Source organism: Recurvomyces mirabilis (assembly GCF_035927965.1).
Source record: "Recurvomyces mirabilis strain CCFEE 5264 chromosome Unknown scaffold_16, whole genome shotgun sequence".
NCBI lineage: Eukaryota > Fungi > Ascomycota > Dothideomycetes > Mycosphaerellales > Teratosphaeriaceae > Recurvomyces > Recurvomyces mirabilis.
Window position 1 is genome coordinate 582,469 of NW_027041950.1, and position 18,187 is coordinate 600,655.

General features: G+C 52.0%; 9 protein-coding genes across 9 annotated transcripts; 4 read left to right on the top strand and 5 right to left on the bottom strand.

Annotated features, from left to right (window-relative positions):
* Positions 1-151: 151 nt before the first annotated feature.
* Positions 152-1,351, top strand: LSC1 (ligase of succinyl-coa; the record flags this gene model as incomplete). The annotated part of the gene is made up of 2 exons (XM_064839198.1): positions 152-652; positions 851-1,351. The coding sequence occupies 2 exons, from the start codon at positions 152-154 to the stop codon at positions 1,349-1,351; spliced, it is 1,002 nt and encodes a 333-aa protein (XP_064693446.1).
* Positions 1,352-2,287: 936 nt separating this feature from the next.
* LTS14_006503 (uncharacterized protein) lies at positions 2,288-3,411 on the bottom strand (the record flags this gene model as incomplete). Its single annotated transcript, XM_064839199.1, has 3 exons — positions 2,288-2,939; positions 2,991-3,155; positions 3,206-3,411. The coding sequence occupies 3 exons, from the start codon at positions 3,409-3,411 to the stop codon at positions 2,288-2,290; spliced, it is 1,023 nt and encodes a 340-aa protein (XP_064693447.1).
* An 817-nt stretch (positions 3,412-4,228) lies between these two features.
* Positions 4,229-5,525, bottom strand: LTS14_006504 (uncharacterized protein; the record flags this gene model as incomplete). The annotated part of the gene is made up of 2 exons (XM_064839200.1): positions 4,229-4,629; positions 4,685-5,525. The coding sequence occupies 2 exons, from the start codon at positions 5,523-5,525 to the stop codon at positions 4,229-4,231; spliced, it is 1,242 nt and encodes a 413-aa protein (XP_064693448.1).
* A 37-nt stretch (positions 5,526-5,562) lies between these two features.
* LTS14_006505 (uncharacterized protein) lies at positions 5,563-6,384 on the bottom strand (the record flags this gene model as incomplete). Its single annotated transcript, XM_064839201.1, has 1 exon — positions 5,563-6,384. The coding sequence occupies one exon, from the start codon at positions 6,382-6,384 to the stop codon at positions 5,563-5,565; it is 822 nt and encodes a 273-aa protein (XP_064693449.1).
* Positions 6,385-7,686: 1,302 nt separating this feature from the next.
* Positions 7,687-8,476, top strand: LTS14_006506 (uncharacterized protein; the record flags this gene model as incomplete). The annotated part of the gene is made up of 2 exons (XM_064839202.1): positions 7,687-7,886; positions 8,059-8,476. The coding sequence occupies 2 exons, from the start codon at positions 7,687-7,689 to the stop codon at positions 8,474-8,476; spliced, it is 618 nt and encodes a 205-aa protein (XP_064693450.1).
* A 653-nt stretch (positions 8,477-9,129) lies between these two features.
* On the top strand, positions 9,130-9,918 carry LTS14_006507 (uncharacterized protein; the record flags this gene model as incomplete). The annotated part of the gene is made up of 2 exons (XM_064839203.1): positions 9,130-9,316; positions 9,371-9,918. 2 exons carry the CDS (start codon positions 9,130-9,132, stop codon positions 9,916-9,918), a joined length of 735 nt encoding a protein of 244 aa, XP_064693451.1.
* Positions 9,919-10,314: 396 nt separating this feature from the next.
* On the bottom strand, positions 10,315-12,107 carry LTS14_006508 (uncharacterized protein; the record flags this gene model as incomplete). The annotated part of the gene is made up of 3 exons (XM_064839204.1): positions 10,315-10,664; positions 10,716-11,091; positions 11,145-12,107. The coding sequence occupies 3 exons, from the start codon at positions 12,105-12,107 to the stop codon at positions 10,315-10,317; spliced, it is 1,689 nt and encodes a 562-aa protein (XP_064693452.1).
* A 779-nt stretch (positions 12,108-12,886) lies between these two features.
* PEX3 (peroxin) lies at positions 12,887-14,674 on the bottom strand (the record flags this gene model as incomplete). The annotated part of the gene is made up of 2 exons (XM_064839205.1): positions 12,887-14,462; positions 14,517-14,674. 2 exons carry the CDS (start codon positions 14,672-14,674, stop codon positions 12,887-12,889), a joined length of 1,734 nt encoding a protein of 577 aa, XP_064693453.1.
* A 1,716-nt stretch (positions 14,675-16,390) lies between these two features.
* LTS14_006510 (uncharacterized protein) lies at positions 16,391-17,036 on the top strand (the record flags this gene model as incomplete). The annotated part of the gene is made up of 2 exons (XM_064839206.1): positions 16,391-16,659; positions 16,712-17,036. 2 exons carry the CDS (start codon positions 16,391-16,393, stop codon positions 17,034-17,036), a joined length of 594 nt encoding a protein of 197 aa, XP_064693454.1.
* Between the last annotated feature and the right edge of the window lie 1,151 nt (positions 17,037-18,187).

Consider the following 18,187-nt stretch of genomic DNA (forward strand, 5'->3'; position numbering starts at 1 on the left):
GGACCGACGCGGAACTCTATTTGGTGAAGCTCTCCCGGTTTGTGTTCGCGAAAGCAAAAGCTCCCCCGACAGTTCCACGACCACGACCACATCACAACACACACTCTCTCTCCCACCCACCTGAAGCTCGCCTGAGCTCCAGCAATTCACCATGCAGTCTGTCCGACAACCACTCACCCGCGCCCTCCGCTCCACCCCTGGCCTCACCCGCTCCGCCTATGCCTCCGTCGCTCAACCCACCGGCTATGCTTCCACAAACTCGAACCTCCGCCTAACAAAAGACACCCGCGTAATCTTCCAAGGCTTCACCGGCAGACAAGGTACCTTCCACGCCCAACAAGCAATCGAATACGGCACGAATGTCGTCGGCGGCACCAATCCCAAGAAAGCCGGCCAAGAACACCTCGGGAAACCCGTCTTCGCCAGCGTATCAGAAGCTCGAAAAGCTACCAATGCCGATGCTAGTGCGATCTTCGTACCTCCGCCTGTAGCGGCGAAGGGGATAGAGGAGGCGATCGAGGCGGAGATGCCGTTGGTGGTGTGTATTACGGAGGGTATCCCGCAGCATGATATGGTGCGGATTACGGATATGCTGAAGACGCAGGATAAGACACGATTGGTTGGGCCGAATTGTCCTGGTATCATCGCGCCGGTGAGTCTCATCTTTCCTTCTATGACGTGAGATGGCTGCTACAATGATGATACTTTAACAATTACATGATAGGAAGAGTATGACCCGTCACATGACGGGCTTGATTACTCCAAACAAGGACTCTGATAAGCAGCGCAGCACTAGCCAATGCGATACTCTACTTTCACTGAGGCATGAAGCTAATATGTTCCATCGCAGGGCCAATGCAAAATAGGCATCATGCCAGGCTTCATCCACAAACGCGGCCGCGTTGGAATCGTCTCCCGCTCTGGTACTTTGACCTATGAAGCTGTCAACCAAACCACGCAAGTCGGGCTCGGACAATCCCTTGTCGTCGGCATCGGTGGTGACCCCTTCTCCGGAACGAACTTTATCGATTGCTTGCGTGTCTTCCTTGCCGACCCGGAAACCGAGGGAATCATTATGATTGGTGAAATTGGTGGTAGTGCGGAGGAGGATGCTGCAGACTTTCTGAAGGCAGAGAACGTGAACAACATGCCTGTTGTGAGCTTCATCGCGGGTATCTCTGCTCCTCCAGGCCGAAGAATGGGCCATGCTGGTGCGATCGTGTCTGGTGGCAAGGGCGGGGCGGATAGTAAGATCTCGGCGCTTGAGGCGGCGGGTGTGGCTGTTGAGAGGAGTCCGGCAAGGTTGGGCAAGACGTTGTATGATGAGTTTGTGAAGAGGGATATGGTATAGTGTGGTGCGCTCCGGGACGGGATGTGATTTGTGCGATTAGCGAGGTGGTGTGTGCGAGTGCGTGCTCTGATGCGGTACGATGTGTATAGTGCTGTCTTTTTTGTTTGCATAGGGCGTATAGCGAGCGGTATGCCAGCATTCACGTCGCAGTCTCCTTGCACCGGCGTCGTGGATGAGACTCGTTTGTCTGTTCACCATCTCCCAGGCATCGTCTACCAATCGCCACACAACAGTGACCGAGCCTGGAAACTTGATCATTCGTCAAAAAGCTTCGATTGCTGGACCTGTTACAGGTACAACGAGGACACTACACGGGTTGCATCTCTAGGACAACACGAACATAAACAATGCCTCTTCTCGCAATCGGCGTCCTCGACCACTATAGTATTGACATCGACTATAGCACTCACCTGTACATCCTCACCACCTTCTTCTTCTTCGCCCAACGCAACAAAAAGCTGGACTGAACACTAGCACTCATGCTTTGTCAGACCAAGTACAGAACTGTGCTGAAGGGGTGCTCCAAGCGATTACTAGACCTGTCAGTTGGAGCTGGTCTTACTACGGCACTTTGTTCTTCTGACGATCTGGAGGGATTTGCCATGGCTTCGGTCGTTGGGCAAATGATGGTAGTTCTTGTTTTGATAGAGACTTGTTTGCTTGTTACGTCTGGAGAATGAGGAGGGAGGTCATCGACGATGGGCGATGGCGTGGTGAAGAGGAGGGATGGGTCGTGAGAACTCGATCTGGGAGGTAGTGTTCTTACAGCTTTCCTAAGGATGTGGCGCCGAGAGAGCGGAAGACAAGATCAATCTATCAGCATAGCATAATCCAAGCGCTTCACGCAAAATGAGTGAAATTATTGCTGACGCAAACATTTGAGCTCTTCTACAGAAAAGCAGGAACTGACATTTCCTACCTTTCATGCTAACTTCACTAATCATCGTTGTCCAACCCGACCATCTTGAGTGAATCCCGCCACAACCTTTTCTCCTTGGTCTCATTGTACGCCCACGTCTGGTACCCATCATGATCAACACTAATCGGCTGACTCAGATCGCGAGGCTTCCACGCCTCCTGCTCAACACAGTTACTCAAATACCTTCCACCCTTATCCTTCCACTCTCCACTCAAAGCGGCATAGACACTCGTTGCAGCTCCTTGCTCAGGCGACTTCATATATCTAGCGATCTCTGGCGTTGCCCATTCGGCTGCTTGCGCTGGGTCGAGATGCTTTGTTAGGCCCGTGGCGATGCCGCCAGGGTGCAAGCTAGTGGCGTGAAGACCACGAGCACCATATCGACGCTCGATCTCGTTGGCCATGTAGATGTTCGCTGTTTTGGCTTGACCGTAAGAAACCCAGGGATCGTAGGAGCCAGGTTGCTCGAAATTGTAGTCGTCGAAACGGACTTCACCGCAGCGGTGGCCGATGGAGGATACGCAGACTACACGGGATGGGAAGTCTGGAGTGCTTGATTTGAGTAGTGTGTCTTTGAGGAGTTGGAAGAGATAGAAGTGTGCTACGTGGCAGGTACCGAATTGCGTTTCGAAGCCGTTGTTGGTTTTGCCTTGGGGTGTGGCCATGACGCTGGTAGGATGTTAGCGTCGGAGAGTGAGGAGTACTTTCTGTCAAACCTACCCAGCATTGTTGATCAGGATGTTGATGTTGTCAGTCTGCTTGAGGATTTCTTCCGCTCCAGCTTTGACACTGGCCAGGCTCTCCAGATCCATCTCAATGAGTGTGATCTTCCCACCTTGAGTCTTGGCCTTTACATCATCGACTGCCTTCTGCCCTTTCTCAAGACTGTCGATAGTCAGTCAAAATCTGCTTCGAGCATTCGCTTCTCCACTCACTTCCTCACGATCCCGATTACATGTCCTCCCGTCGCGTATAGCGCTCGCATGTTCTCGATGCCGATTCCAGACGAGACGCCAGTCACAATGAAGACCTTATCTGACAGCTTGCCAACAAGATTCTCATCTCCGACGATCTGCAGGGCGGTTGGACGAGCATCACCATGTCCATTGCAGCTGATGTGTGCTTCGGCGTAGCGAGACATTGCGGTCTGTGATTCAAGGGGTAGTGCTTGTGGAAGACCCGCAAAGTGTTCGCGGTGAGAGATGAACAAGTCGAGTTGAGATCAGAGAGTGAGAAATCGACGGCGTGCCCATACTTATACCTCACAAGCCATCCACGGAGGTTCAAAGTCACGTGGTGCGAGCCAAGTCCGTCAATGCTACAGGACGCGTGACAGTATGACCAAAGTCCGAGATGTTGAAGATATGCAGCTTGGCAGACGCAGTGTTATGCTGCGAGCGTGGTCAGCGTGCACGGTGGCGATCTCGTTCACAAGCTTGTATGAGATGGTGTTAAGGCTGGATGACAGAGCAGCGGCCGCATGAGCGGAGACAGGAAGGATTTAGGCATTTATGCATGCCAAGCTAAGGCATCCATGCAGGACATGGTGAGGTTTGGGATGATAGCGACAACATCTCACTGTGATGATGACTGTGAGTCACTCCTGTTAGAACGCATTTCACGGCCACAGCTATGTTGTTACATACCTCGCTTGCTGGTGTCTCGGAGGATTCTCGACACATTGAAAGTTCACTCAATCTCATCACTACTGGAAGGTAAACTTACAAATTACTGGGAAAACACGCAAGTGGAAGCCTGGCATTGTGTCAGCAAAAGTCGAAGAGTCATGCGGGTGGAAGCTGACCATTCTACTCCATAACCTGGATCTCATCTCCATCTTTGGGCCCTGGCCGAGCAATGACTTGCGCGCGGTAGACATTGCTCACCGTGCCGTCTGGGAAGTATGCCTCCAGTCCAGGGACGTAAGTCAGGACCATCTCACCGTCTGGCTGATCCCATCAAGCTTGCATCGTGACGGTGTCAAGCGCTGACTTGTGCTCCGGCCAGACGAAACGGTGTTGGTAGTTCGAGAACGTAGCGTAGCAGAGCTTGGTTTTGAGCTTGATGGCCTGCGTGATGATGGCTTCTATGCCTGACTGCCATTGTGTTTGCCAGCCATGCTCGCGAACACCTTCGCTCGTCAATTTCGCAACATCGTTGAGCCGGCGCATGTGTGGATCGATGATCGAAGTGAGCCGACGGGTGGTTTCACGGGCATGAGTATCGGCGGCTCGCTTGAACGTCGAACCGCGCAGCATGTCACCTACTGACTCTTCCTGAAGTTTGCCAACAAAGTCGATGGCATGGTTCTGCCGAGTGACGTGTGGCACGACGTATTTTTCGAAAAGATTTGCAAGGCCTGTTGAGCAAATTAGCAGGGTGGAAGAGTGGTACAAGCAGTAATGATCACTGACCGCCGTTTGTCTCCATTGCATTGCTGAGTCTTTTAGCAAGCCCCAAGCTCGACTGCAGAAAATCTTGCCACGGTTCGTCATCCACAAAGACTTCGTCGTAGATCCAGGCGCTCACAAGGCATGACAGAATGTCTGTCGCAAGACCAAGACGATCCTGCTTGAGGGCGTCGACCGTCCCCTTCCAGGGAGCGCCCAGGCAACGTCTGTACAGCGTCTCAAGATGTGTGTCTGCATTCCACTCGACAAACCCAGGCAAGCTCGGATCGAGTTGCAACGTCCCGAAGAGGCTCTCGACCAACTTGCTGGTGAGCAGACTGAGCTGTTGCATGTTTTTCGTGATCGTACGAAGATCAATTTCGATACGCTGGGGTTTTGGGTACGGAGTTGGAGCTGGAGTGTCGTCGCGAATATCGATCAGAAGACTGGATCGAGTGCGACATCCACGACGTGTAGCGCGGGACGGGCCACATGTTGGTGGTTCGTTAGACTGCCGCAGCATATCGACCTCATCCATAAAGGTGGCGTAGTCTACCGTCGGCGACCTGGGTAGTTCGCTGCTCGTACGGTTGCGGGAGCGACAGTTTAAGGATTCGGTATCGAAGGACATTTCAGCTTCGGCGGCCCCCGTGGCGGTGCCGGAAACAGCACTGCTTGATGGAGGAGGCTCGATGTATACCTCGATGTCATTGTCTGAGTCATCGTGCTTCTCTCTGGACTCCTTGATACTTTGGACGATCGCGGCTTTGGTCATGCTCCGCCGCTGGAAGGGAGCAGTTTCAACGGCTGTCAAATCTTGATTGCGTCTCTTCATGGCTTTGATGACGTCCGCATATCGAGACATGGTTCTGCCAGAAGCTACACCATAAGCTGAAGTACCATCAACGCTTTCCATCAACGCTTCCACGGTGCTGTGCACTGCTTCGCAGCTGGCTCAAGTACTTGTCCCCGAGACGCGCCGTGCCTCTGCTCCACACAGTGTTCAGTCGGCGAGACATCTTCTTGACGCGAATATGGCCTTCGATTCTTGTCTCCCGTAGTACTCGTTGAGTGACTTGCGCTACGGCCCTCATCAGCTTGATGGGATCGAACTTGTGTGACTTGCCATCCGCTGCGGGGCATTCTTGCAGCTCGTATTGAAGGGTGAGGTGTCTCAGTGACCCAATGACATGCTTGCTTGAACGATACTTGTAGTCGGCATCAGTTGAGAGGTGTTTCACTTCGTCGATATCCTGCAATACGATCCAAGTGGCACGCTGGACGTAGGATCTCTTGTTGCCGCCACTCTCTCGATTTGAGCCAATTTCTGTTTCAGTAGTTGTTGAGGGATCGAACGGCGGTAGTTCAGCTTCGGTGAAGGTGTTGGAATCATATTCGTAGTACTCCAGCAAGTGATCCGGTACAGCAGCAATACCTTGATGACAAAGCATGTCGAATGGATCTTCAAATTGTGTGTTGTCGATGGAAAGCTCTGCCGCAAGCTCAGCTCCCACTATCCGGAGCTTCACAATGTTGTATATTTCTTCGTTTTTCAAGCGTGGAAACGTGTGTCGATTGATCAGCTTGACCAGTGCTCTATGCTGGCCATCGCGGGTCTGGAGTTCGTCCGTATGGTGTTGGAGGAGAAACAAGATGCCGCAAGTGGCTGTTGCTCGTTCGCGTTGATTCACTCTTGGGCCTGGCGGAGGCATGATCAGAGGCATCTTGTTTCTCAGACCTATCGTGAGCCAGGAGGTTGGAAGCCAAGGAGACTAGAAGACGTGTAATGCAGACTACGGATAGATGACTGTAGAGACCGTATAAATATTCCATCAACAGGCTTCGACCTCAGACCCATCAGAAACGGCGGGATGACTGATATGCCAGACGCCACATGGTACGTGTGAAACCAGCTGCGCCTACAAACGAAGGTATCTGATCAATGTCACCTCGCACTATCAGCTCTGTTTCAGACCCGCATCGCGCTTCGGAAGTGTACTTGTCGCGTCATCTCAGCGTGCGAGAGATCCAGATAGCCGGGCATGGCGAAGCGAGCAGGCGTAGTCCGTCCTAACACGATGGTAGGCTCGCTGTTATGGTTGGAAGCAGCATCGGTACACACGGTGCGCATCGTGCTACAATGTGCATGATCGGCACCGTACCTCGCTAGTGCTCATTGATTTGACCTGTCCTGTGGATCGGGTAGCCGGGCACGATCTCGTGGTGAAGTTGTATGTATTTACAAACAGATATCTCTTGGCATTTAGGCACTAACCAGATTGGGTGGTCCGGGGCTGATTGACCAAGTGTTCTTCAATTTTCACCAGGTCCTGTCATCACGACTGTCGATACTTTGACAACGGATGCATTACCGACCGGATCGTTGCCTACGCTGCGGATGAATGGCATAAAGATGATGGGCCACGAAGTCTGGCCCACTGTGGACCTCCCGCACATACCCGTCTAACGGCGTCCTCGCCAAACGTGAACGGGAGTATCGAACGAAGTGATTGGGTCTGGACAGCGGTCGACTAAACATGACAGACGGTATCAAGTTGATTGATTAAATCTGAGGTTTGAAGGCGTACACATGCGCCTGTCTACCACGCGCCAGTCAACCAAGACTCTCTGCTTTCGATCGGAGGCGAGGTGCGTCAGCAACACGAGCTGTACCGAGCCGGCAGGATGCGGGCTACGTATCATCAGAGAGTCTCTGTTCCAGTCTCAAACACCAGCATGAGGTCACCTGCATTCCGTTTACTCTCGCCTCGATCGGTGGGTACGTGACGATCACGGCGAATCTGAGGACGCAAGCATGCATTCTGTGACAATAGTTGGCTACAACCATCGTTCGGATCGAGAGCTCCTTGGCATATTGAGTTGATGCTTCATGCCGGAGCAAACACAGCTTCAACGTTGGCCACACTCTTAGGTACTAACCATTACACTCGATAACTTAGTCAAGCTCTGGAGACATTTCGTGAGTCTGCAGTCTTTTGAAAACAAGTTTCCTTCCTCGTATCCTCATGGCGGCGCTTTCCAAGCCAGTACGTGCGGCGAACGCCCTGCGAGTCATCATTGAGTATGGAAGCGGATTCCTGAAAGTCGCGGCACAGCATGCGCTAGCTGGCCAGTCAGTCGACAACATCGCAATCATCGTGATACCATTGGAGCCTGGCTTGAAAGAAATCGAACAAAAGATTGTGCTAGATGGCGACCGACTTCTGTGTGGCTCCCCCAAAATCAGAGAAACATCCCGATCAACTGCACAAGATCGTCGAGCCAGCCAAGCTTTGTCTTTGCACAGGCTAGAAGGACACACGCGTCACGGAGCGAGTGTATGCTGCTCTCGACGCCAGAGTTGGTGACCTTGCAGCTATTCAACTTTTCCTTACAAGGCATCTGAATTGGATCTTGGATGCCGTCAAGCGCTACTATTCCACGAGCCATCCCTCGGGACTGCGCCATCAGCAAGACTACTGGGAAGCTATCGATATCGAGTCTATGATCACAGTCCCAGCAAATAGCCGCATCGAGGCTTGCGGCATTTGGCGAAACGCTGCGCACAACGCCGGCATGCCTAACATCGACATCAGACTGGAGCCGTTGTGCGCGGCAGCCTCTGAAATGGAGCAGCTACGCCAGATGCGCGCAATGGAACACGGCGACCAGCCATGCTTCGCCGATATTGGGAAGGGAACCTTCGACCTGGCTACCGTGAAACTCAATCGAGGCGCCACCGAAGGCCTGCGATCAGAGCTGTCCACAGTCGGACAGGTGGACGGTGCTGATATAGGTGCTCAGATAGTAAAATGAGGAGGCTTCGAAGTGGCTGCTGATGACGTGGATACCAAGTCACCCAAGATGTCGAGCTACGGGAATCGACGGAGTTTGTCGGCTGCTAGGCAACATGGCTCATGCTGAGTTTCATCGTCGCTTCACAGACAGTTTCGAGATCACAAAGAAGCAGTTCGTGGGAGACGTTGAAGATGGAACCTACCACATCACCATCGACGTGCATTGGGGCTGGCCGCATGTCCCAGACCGCCAACCAAATCTCGTCATCAACATGCCTCAGGGTGTCATGCAAGCCATCTTCGAATCCTGGACTTTGAAAATGACAGAGCGACTGCTGACGTTTTTGAAAGAAGACGACCAACGTGAAACTGGAGCCGTCATGCTTACTGGAGCAAGTCGCATGAATCTCTACGTATCAACGCAACTAGAATCCCACCTTGCCGCCTCTGGCCGACGGCGAGCTAGAAGTTATTGATAGATTGGCGCGGTTCATGACTAGGTTGCCAGGCTAATCACTCAAAACTCGCTGTCTACCACTTGATCTTCAGCTCGATGCCAACTCACCACCTCGCCTCCGCTTCAACGTGTACTACTTTCCAGACAAGCATCACAAGCACGGCCCGTTGCGTGATGACGCTGGGGAGGTGAAATTGGACTTTTCACAGTACCCCATGCTTTTCGCTGATATTGGTGATCTTTTGAATCATGGTTTCAAAGAGCAGCCTGGGCACACCGAGACGGAGTCCGCGTACTACCATGTCGCTGGCCTCCTGTCTATGAACGCTAGCGAAACGAACATCACGGTTACAATCAAGCTTTTGTGCTCAGGTGAGAGGGTGCAGTACAAGACGAGCGCTGGTGAGTCTCTTCCTTCTTTGTGGTGGTAATCCATATGTACTAACATTGAACCAGCTGGATATTGCACCAACGAAGTTGATGAGAATGCTCCATACCGCACATTCTACGAGCACACACAAGAGCTATGGGACACTCACCGCCCACACACTGCCATCGATCTGGCCAATCAACAAGCTCCGACAACATCAGCCAAAGCGTCACTCCCAGAGATTGCCATAGCAGCTCAGAACATACTGTCGTCGTGCGAAGAAGGCACCTCGGCGCCCCGTGACCGTGTATCAGCTGCAGATCGGCATGAACCACGTCCATCACACTACCCAATCTTCCCACATGGAGACTGCGATGATGAGGACGACGAAGAACCTCTGCTGCTGCAACGTCCATGTAAACGGCCCGGATTTGGATGGACTCCTGTCAATGACTCTCCGTCAAAGCAGCAGGCTATGACTTACTCTACACCTAATGCGCCTGCTTTAGGGAGTCAGGCTGCGCAAGGCCATGTCTCGAATACTAAGCATACTGGCTTGGCAGACCGTCCTCAACGCACTCAGCCCAAGCCAGCAGGATTCTACAACCTCAATGATGGGGCCTGGGGCGTTTGAGCAAGATGTTCGGTATGGACAGGTATGCCGCAGGCCTTGCAATGTATCGTCGTGTCCTCCCAGCTGTCATGTCCAATCTCAGCATCGTGGACAACATAAAATGGTACGCAATGCTCGAGTCGCGTGAGGGACAAGAAAAGGATGTCCAACCCAATACGTGTCATAAAGACATATTGGTATCCTACTCCCGTGCGCTCGTTCGAAGTCTCATCATTCGTGGGTTGTCATGTCCGCGCAAGTTGCAACTGAGGACTCATCATTGGACTGCCAAGTTCATGTATCGTCTATAGTCTATGCCGACCGCGCGTACGCATGCCGGAGTCTCAGTATCTTCCTAACGCCCTGAAAATGCAATATCTTCATCCATGTCGTATGCCCCTGCTCAGCAGAAATGCATCACATCAACCCACCAGCATTAGGTGCCAAATCATCTTCCTTCTCGCCAAATCGTGCCTTGGTGTGTCCACCAGCTTCCTCGTCATCGCTGACGAAGCCATACTCGCGAGCCTTGACTTCGACCTCTTGCTCTGTCATGTGTGGGAGGTCTTTGGCAGCGCGGACGTAGTTCATCTTCTCGATGTAGCCCTTGGCGAAGATGAGATCGATTTCTTCCAGCGATCGGCGTGCCGTCTCAGGATAGAAGAAGTAGATGACGGGTACGAATAGAATGTTGACCACGGCGAAGAAGAGGTAAGCGCCCCATGCGGAGGAGGCGACAAAAGGTGGTGTGAACATGACGACGGTGACTGCGGAAAGATTAGCAACTGCAAGTGATCAAACTCGATTGTGTGACTTACAGTTCCACAGCCAGTTGGAGACGGTAGAGACGGCATTGGCTCTGGCGCGAGTCTTGACTGGGTTGATCTCCGCAGCGTAGAGCCATGGTAGAGGCAGCCAGGTGGCACCGAAGAAGCCGATGTACAAGAAGAATGCGACACCGGCACCAATTGCGGCGGACGGAGTACCAGGAATGAGGCAAGCGAAAGCCAGGACCATGGAAAGCGACTGTCCGACACTGCCGATGATGAAGAGCTTGCGGCGGCCGACACGCTCGATCAAGAACCAGGAGACTGTGGCGGTGACTGCATATACGATCATGTTGACGCCACCGAGGAGCAGTGCGAGGTTATGGCTGGTTCCAACTGACTGCTGGAATAGTAGAGGAAAGTAATACTGTGGACGAAGTCAGCTTTGGTCAAATCCTATTTCCATAATTGACAACATACGATGACAGCATTACATCCTCCAATTTGCTGGAAGAACTGGCTGGAAACACCAAGCATCATGCGACGGAAATGCTGTGTCTTGCCACCAGTGAACAGAGCGCTGTAGGGAGTGCTGCCGCTAGAGTGGCCAGAAGCTCGGATAGAGTCAACGATGATGCCCATCTGAAGCTTAACATCATCGTGGTCTTTAGATTCTCCTGCAAGAGCTGCAAGCACAACAGTAGCTTCTTCAGTTCGGTCTTTGCTCAAGAGCCAGCGAGGAGACTCAGGTAGCCAGATCATGGCAATTGCGATGATAAGGCCGAACACAATCTGGAAGGCGATTGGGAAGCGCCAGGTGAGGCCAGATGGTCCATAAGAAGCACCATAGTCAATCCAGTATGCGATGAGCGTGCCAAAGGCAATGACACCACCCTCGATGCAGATGAGCAGGCCACGGTTGTGGGACTTGGAGCACTCGGCTTGGTAGGTGGGGATGGTGCTCGTGTTGATACCGTTGCCGACACCAGTAACGACTCGTCCAATCAAAAATTGTGCGGTGGGAGAATGTCCGGTGAAGGCGGTGATCTGAATGAGCACCCCAACGACCATGATGGCAGCACCCAGAACGATCGAGCGGCGGCGACCGACCCTGTCAGCGAAGATGAGGGAGAAGATGGCGCCGAATAAGCATCCAATTTCATAGATGGCTGTCACGAAAGCTTGCCAAGTGGCGTTGTTTTTCGTTTGTGGAAAGTAATTGTTGAAGTCCTCGCCTGTGATGATACCGCTCATGACACCTTGATCGTAGCCTGGTTTGCGAGTCAGCGTGTAATCGCAAACAAAAATTGATCGATACTGACCGAATAGCAAGAATCCAGATGTGGCGATGACAGAGATCGCAATGTTGAGGCGTTTGCCAGTAAGTCCACTGTATTTGGGAACATTCTGCTCATCGACCTTGTATCTCGCCTTGAGAACCATGATCGCGGAGGTGGACCTTTCAAAGATCTGTCAAAGTTCTATAGAGATTGCAAGCAGCGCGTCGAAGTGTGCTGGATAGATAGCACAACAAAACAGCAAGATAAGACTGTTTTGACAAAAGAAAGCGGGAGGGTAGAAGAGTTTTGTACCAACCTGTGCCATGTGGGAGAAATGCGGATCAGACATATGTTGAGATCCACATAGATGGTCGGACCATACACCGTCTCGTAGAAGGTGGTGCAAGGACCTGCAAAGAGAAGTCCATGAAGGTTTGAGAGGATCTTCGCTGTCAACTCGCGTTGAGATTCCTCGTGTAGCAATCGCCGAGGATAAAGAATACTACGTCATTCGTTCTCCACACGGTCAGACCCTACCAGGTGCCAGAGGCGTTCTTGTTCTCGTGCAATGGAGGCGTGGGCAATTTTGTGGAAAGTGGCCATAGCGACTCCGTGGGCGACGTTGGAGCCGACGAGGTTGCGGTGCCGCCTACCAGCGCCGAGGGCGGGATTGGATAATTGTCATCTCGGTGAATGAGAAAAGCGGTGCTTCATTCGACACGATTATGCTCATTGGTAGAGGTGATGTGATTGTGGAGTACGCGATGAAAAGAACGATGTTGAAATTTGTTCCTGGCCTTGGCGTTGGAAGAGCCGACGGCCGAAGCAATCGATTGTGACATCATGGCGCGCCAACTCAAGCTTATCGCGACGTCCGACTGCATTTGTGAGACCGAGTATGCACCGAGGAACCGTGAAGATTGTTCTTTGCTATAGAAATGGCTACTCGTCCTCGACAGGCACTGGTGCTTCCACTGACAGCTTCCCGTCTTCCTTCGCCAAAGCATTCTGCCACGCCGCCTCGAGGCCGGCTTCTGAAGATGTGACAGCCGGTACGGTCTCCAATGGCTGTACAGGATCTTCGGTCGTCTCAGCTTCACCTTCAGCTCCAGCTACGATCGGCTCGTCGTTGGCTGGAGCATCGCGTTCAAAGCTCATAGGCTCCTCATTCCTCTGACTTCTGGTCGACTTCTCCTCCAGCGGTGCAGCGACAGTCTCCCGCTCCTCCAACTCCGCCTCAAAATTACTCGAATAAATCACAGCCGCGAACGCATCCAGCTCATGCACGCCATCAATGGCAGCCAAATACTCATTCCCTGGTCCTTCCGGCGCCACTATGCTGGACATTTCAAGGTCACCACTCCCCGCCGCCATCAGATATGCTTGTTTGCAGAACACGGGTAGAATGTGTGCGAGCTTGCATTTGTTTTCCGTGATCTCCGTAACCCTAGGCTGGTCGGTTCCTGGTGCTGTCGGCCCAGTCACATTGAAAGACTCGGTTGCGATCCGGTAGTCGACGAGGTGTGAGTATGCTGCATCCAGCACACGGGTAAGGACTTGGCAGAAGGTTGGCGAGTCGATCAGATCCGCCGTCTCGTCTAGCAACCGACGTAGCGATGCACTGACTTCGGTACCGCCTACCGCGATGTAGTCAGAATCCTGTGCGCCTGGTAAAGGCGACTCTCCATTTTCTGACGCTCTGGCTCGCCGTATCACTTCCAGCTCCTGCTCTCGCGGTGGGAGCAGATATGACAGCCATTTCATCTGGGACCGCTCCTCGGATGTTGCTCCTTCGATCTTACGTCTCACTTCGATCAACAGCTCGGATAAACGCTCCATCGTCATGTCCTCTCGAATGTTCACCTGACCAAACACCTCCTTTACAGCTTCCATGACATTCTCCATCAATCGCTTACTGCCCCTATGCAGCAGCCACCAGCTAAATGTGAGGTACTTTCTATTCGTCTCGAAATCGTTTCCGTACACATTGTCATATCCATCATCGTCCCGGTTCTCTAGTGATATCGTGGAGGCCTGTTGCGCTGTCGGTGGAGAAGCCAGACTTACTACAGACGACAGATATGTCCGTCGTCCAAGTAGGTTCAGCTGTATCCGCGTGAACATTGCGAGTAGCGAGACCGTGTAAATAAGAGTCAAGGCCCGCGTGATCGAGTGGATCTTCATATCCTGCCACAACTGCGCTTTACTTCTCTTTGGCCTTGGCGCACTGCTTGATCCATCCGTCACACTGGATACCATCTGACTTGCATGCACGAAGCTGCTGCTGGACATGCTCTTGCCATTTTCGTCTGCAACGCTAGGTGGTACGGACGGATACTCGCTTGTCGCAGCCTCAGATCCTCCTAATCGCTTTAATCGGTCGGTTCGTTCTTGTTGCAGTTGCTCGGTTATTTGTTCGACGGGTAAGGCATCGATGATCTCTTCTTTGATCGTCGGTAGGAGGGCGAGTACGGTGTATGTGCAATCCTCTTGATTTTGCTCGAATCGTCGTCGAAGGCTACCATTGAATCGTCAGTGGTTGCGCATGAAAGACTCTTGGTATCCTGCGTACTTCTCCTTTGCCATCTGATCTTCAGTCGAGCGCTGCCGTGCCTCCTGTATCTTGCCCAAGACATATTGACCAGCTAGATATCCAGCGCCCAATACACCAGCACCGACCAGAAGGCCGGTTCTGTTGCGCCGCAACCAACGGCGGCTTGCAGCGATCATCGTACCATGTGTCCACTCCAGATGGCAATGCTTCGAAGATCGAGACCGCGAATATATCAGTAAGCGTCTTGTCACGTATGATTGATCAACGCATTGAGAGCACGCGATGATGCGTGGCTGGAGCTCCCTACCGAGGCACGATTACAGTTTTGTGGCGTACGAAATGACGCTAGTAGATGTACAATTCGAATCCACTCCCGCCTCCTTGACAACCTACATAGCGGTGATAGATTGCACTACTCCGTCTGATATGAATCCACGGGTGTCGATCATTCTCATGTCAAGCTTCAAGACAAGGGGAGTCCTCTAAATACAGCATGCCTCTTCCGATTTCACCTTGACAAGCGCCGTCCCCCAGAAGTAGCATGGCCGACAACAGTATTATCAAGAGCGGAAGCAAATGCTCTGCTTTCTGGCGGGACAAGCGAGAGCCTCAGGGATAGGGACTACTGGCCACCTTTGAACAAGCCACCCTTGAATCTATAGAGTGATGCGAGCACAGAGGGTACGATCATGCTGGGTTGAGCTAAGTTGAGCTAAGAAGATATCAATCACAACGAGCTGGCCGAGCACAAGAAGCAAAACCTCGATCCCGATCATATCAGCCGCTCCACCCACGCTCTCCTTGAATCTGCAAGGCGATGGCCTGCGTCTTTTAAACTCCTCTTCGACCACGTAACCCGTCGTCACCGAGTAGAGTTGTGATCAAGCTGGCGTCTCTGCAGCGATTGGCCATGTAATCTGGGCTGCTACACTTGATATAAGTCGACAGCATGTCTATCTGCCATAGACGTTTCCTGCGGATGGCTTGGAATTGCCACGGACATCTATTCTGCCACAAATCTAAGCGGATAAGTTGAATACCCAGCACGTATAGCTCGTTCCTCATACGGACGCTATGCCTGTGATAGCCCGAGCAAAGCAGCTGATGTGTAGTCTCTCGAATTTTTAGTCGTATGCGACTGCTGATAAGTGGCCTTCGGATAATCGGTAAGTGACGGGTAAAGACGACCGGCCCGGCCTGTGATCTTATCTCGACCGGACCGGCTTTAATGCTGTCGTCGTACCTTGCAACACCTTGATGGGCAACGACATGTTGGCCGATATCACACCACGAACAAAACCAAAGTCGCCACCGAAAGGTTCTCGACTGCCTAGACCTGAATGCACCTCAGTAACATACAACGTCTACCATCTTGAATTATCGTCGTACAATATCTTGGTTGAACACATCTTGATACAGTCCAACGTCTACTTCATCGTTTATTTTCATCATGGTGTTGCCTCGAGCTGAGCCCACGAAATCATACTGGATTGAGGCGGCCGAGTCGCCGTTGCGAGATTGGCGCTCGACCGAGCAATTACCACACGAAGCCGATGTGGTCATCATAGGAAGTGGCTACTCGGGTGCATCTGCAGCCTATTGGCTTCACAAAGTGCGTGATCTTCATCTGCGCCGCTCTGAAAGATCATTGTTTTGACGACGGCACCGTAGTACACACAACACGCTGCCAAGCAGCCCCAGGTGGTTATATTAGAAGCACGTGATGTTTGCGGCTGTGCTACTGGACGAAATGGTACTGCTCAGAATCTTGTCGTTGAGACAAATGCTGACGAAGACCAGGCGGACAACTTAGACCGCATGCATATTCCCGCTACAACAAATGGTCCGACTCCTTCGGTCAGGATGGCGCTATGGAACTGATACGACACGAGATGGCTCATCTACCTGCTTTTGAGCAATTGGCCAAGGAAGAAGGTATTACTGATGATATATGCCTCAAATTTGGTGAGACGTTCGACGCCGCGATGACTGAGGAGGCCTGGTCTCGTCTTAAGAGCTCATACGACAACATGCGCAGGAATCATGGCGCCGACAATGAGATCGTCCGGCAGTGCAGAGTCATTGAAGACGCTGCGAGCGCAGAAGGTTTTACACAGATGAAAAATGCCATAGCGGCCATTGTTCATCCTGCTGGTCAAGTGTCAGCGGCTTCACCATACTTAAATCTTGAGTGCTGTCTAACATCATTGCAGGTGGCCATACAAATTCGTGCAAGCACTCTTGAGAATACTCCTCGAAGCAGGAAACCTGAATTTACAAGCACATACACCTGCACAGCAGATATCCGAGCGAGACACCGATGGTTGGATCACGGTCACAACTGATCGGGGTTCGATACGAGCCAAAGCGGTCATCCACTCCACCAATGCCTTTGCCTCACACCTACTACCTGAGTTTGAGAAGCTGATCGTGCCTGAACGATGCACTCTTGCTGCAGTCAACGCCCCTGCAGGTTTCATTAAGCACACTGGTGCCCAACACTGGGATGCTAGTGTCAATGTAGGTGATCAGCTTTGAAAAGCTAAAGAAGGTTTCTGACACAAAGAGTAGAACTACCATTTGCAACTCCCTGAACCATACAATGCCATTATCCTCGGAGGCGCTCGTCAACTTTTGGTTCATAAGGCAGATGAATGCTTTCCCAGTGACGAGAATAACAAGCAATTTAAAGGCATGGCCGACTTTTGTAGGGGCTGGGGTGCGTCCGATGTCAAGGATTGGCCGGGCTCTACAGGACTGAGCCTCGCAGACAACGAAGGTGGTTGCTGGAGTGGGAGTATGTCGAGGCGCAGCACAAATTGTTGGCCTCACGATTGCTGATACAAGTACAGTTGAAACTTCGACGGCAGATTCCTGGCCGTTCGTTGGACCATTGCCCAACCGTGACGGACATTTCATCGCCGCAGGCTTTGTCGGACACGGTACAGACGGTCATACTCAGATAATAGAGAGCGACTGAGGCTAACAATGACTAGGCATGCCACGGATCCTGCTCTCGACAGCGCACATCACTCCCCTAATTCTCGACTCTCTCGGTCTCGAGTACCAGCAGCCTGCGCTTGCGGTGCCGTATCCCCCACTACCGAAAGCTTTTCATGTCACTGCTGAACGAGTCGAGAAGCTTCAGACTTTTGACCTCGCTGCAAAGACAAAGGCCTACAGGGCTAGCTGTGGCGAGAGTGCAAGGAAGTCATTTTGTTTGGGCGAAAGGAGCAGGCCAAAAGTTCGCCGCGTGGACAGCCCGGTAGAGTAAAGCGTGCCATTTTATAAGCTATTCGTCACTTCTAGTAATTGGGACTCAGTGCACTCGCGCTTCGAAGCATCATGCTTGTTTCAGTCGAGCGTGTAGAACTGTCTTGACGAATCCAAAGCTGACGAGCGGCGAACTGGACATGTAAATGGTACAAGCTGTTCATACGGCTTACACTTGACCCGTACCACTTGCTTGATTCATATAGAACGTGGTCCTCGCGTTAACGCATTTGCACTGTATTTCGTACTCTGGCAGAGCATCAACGATATGAACAGCCCAACCTACAAATGGAATAAGTCGATTGAAAGGTCTGCATGACAAATAGAAATGTTTGAGAGTCGGCATAGTTGTGTTAATCTAGAGTACATAGGTGTCGTGAGGATCGTAAACAGTCTGTTGCTGACATAAATCTGCC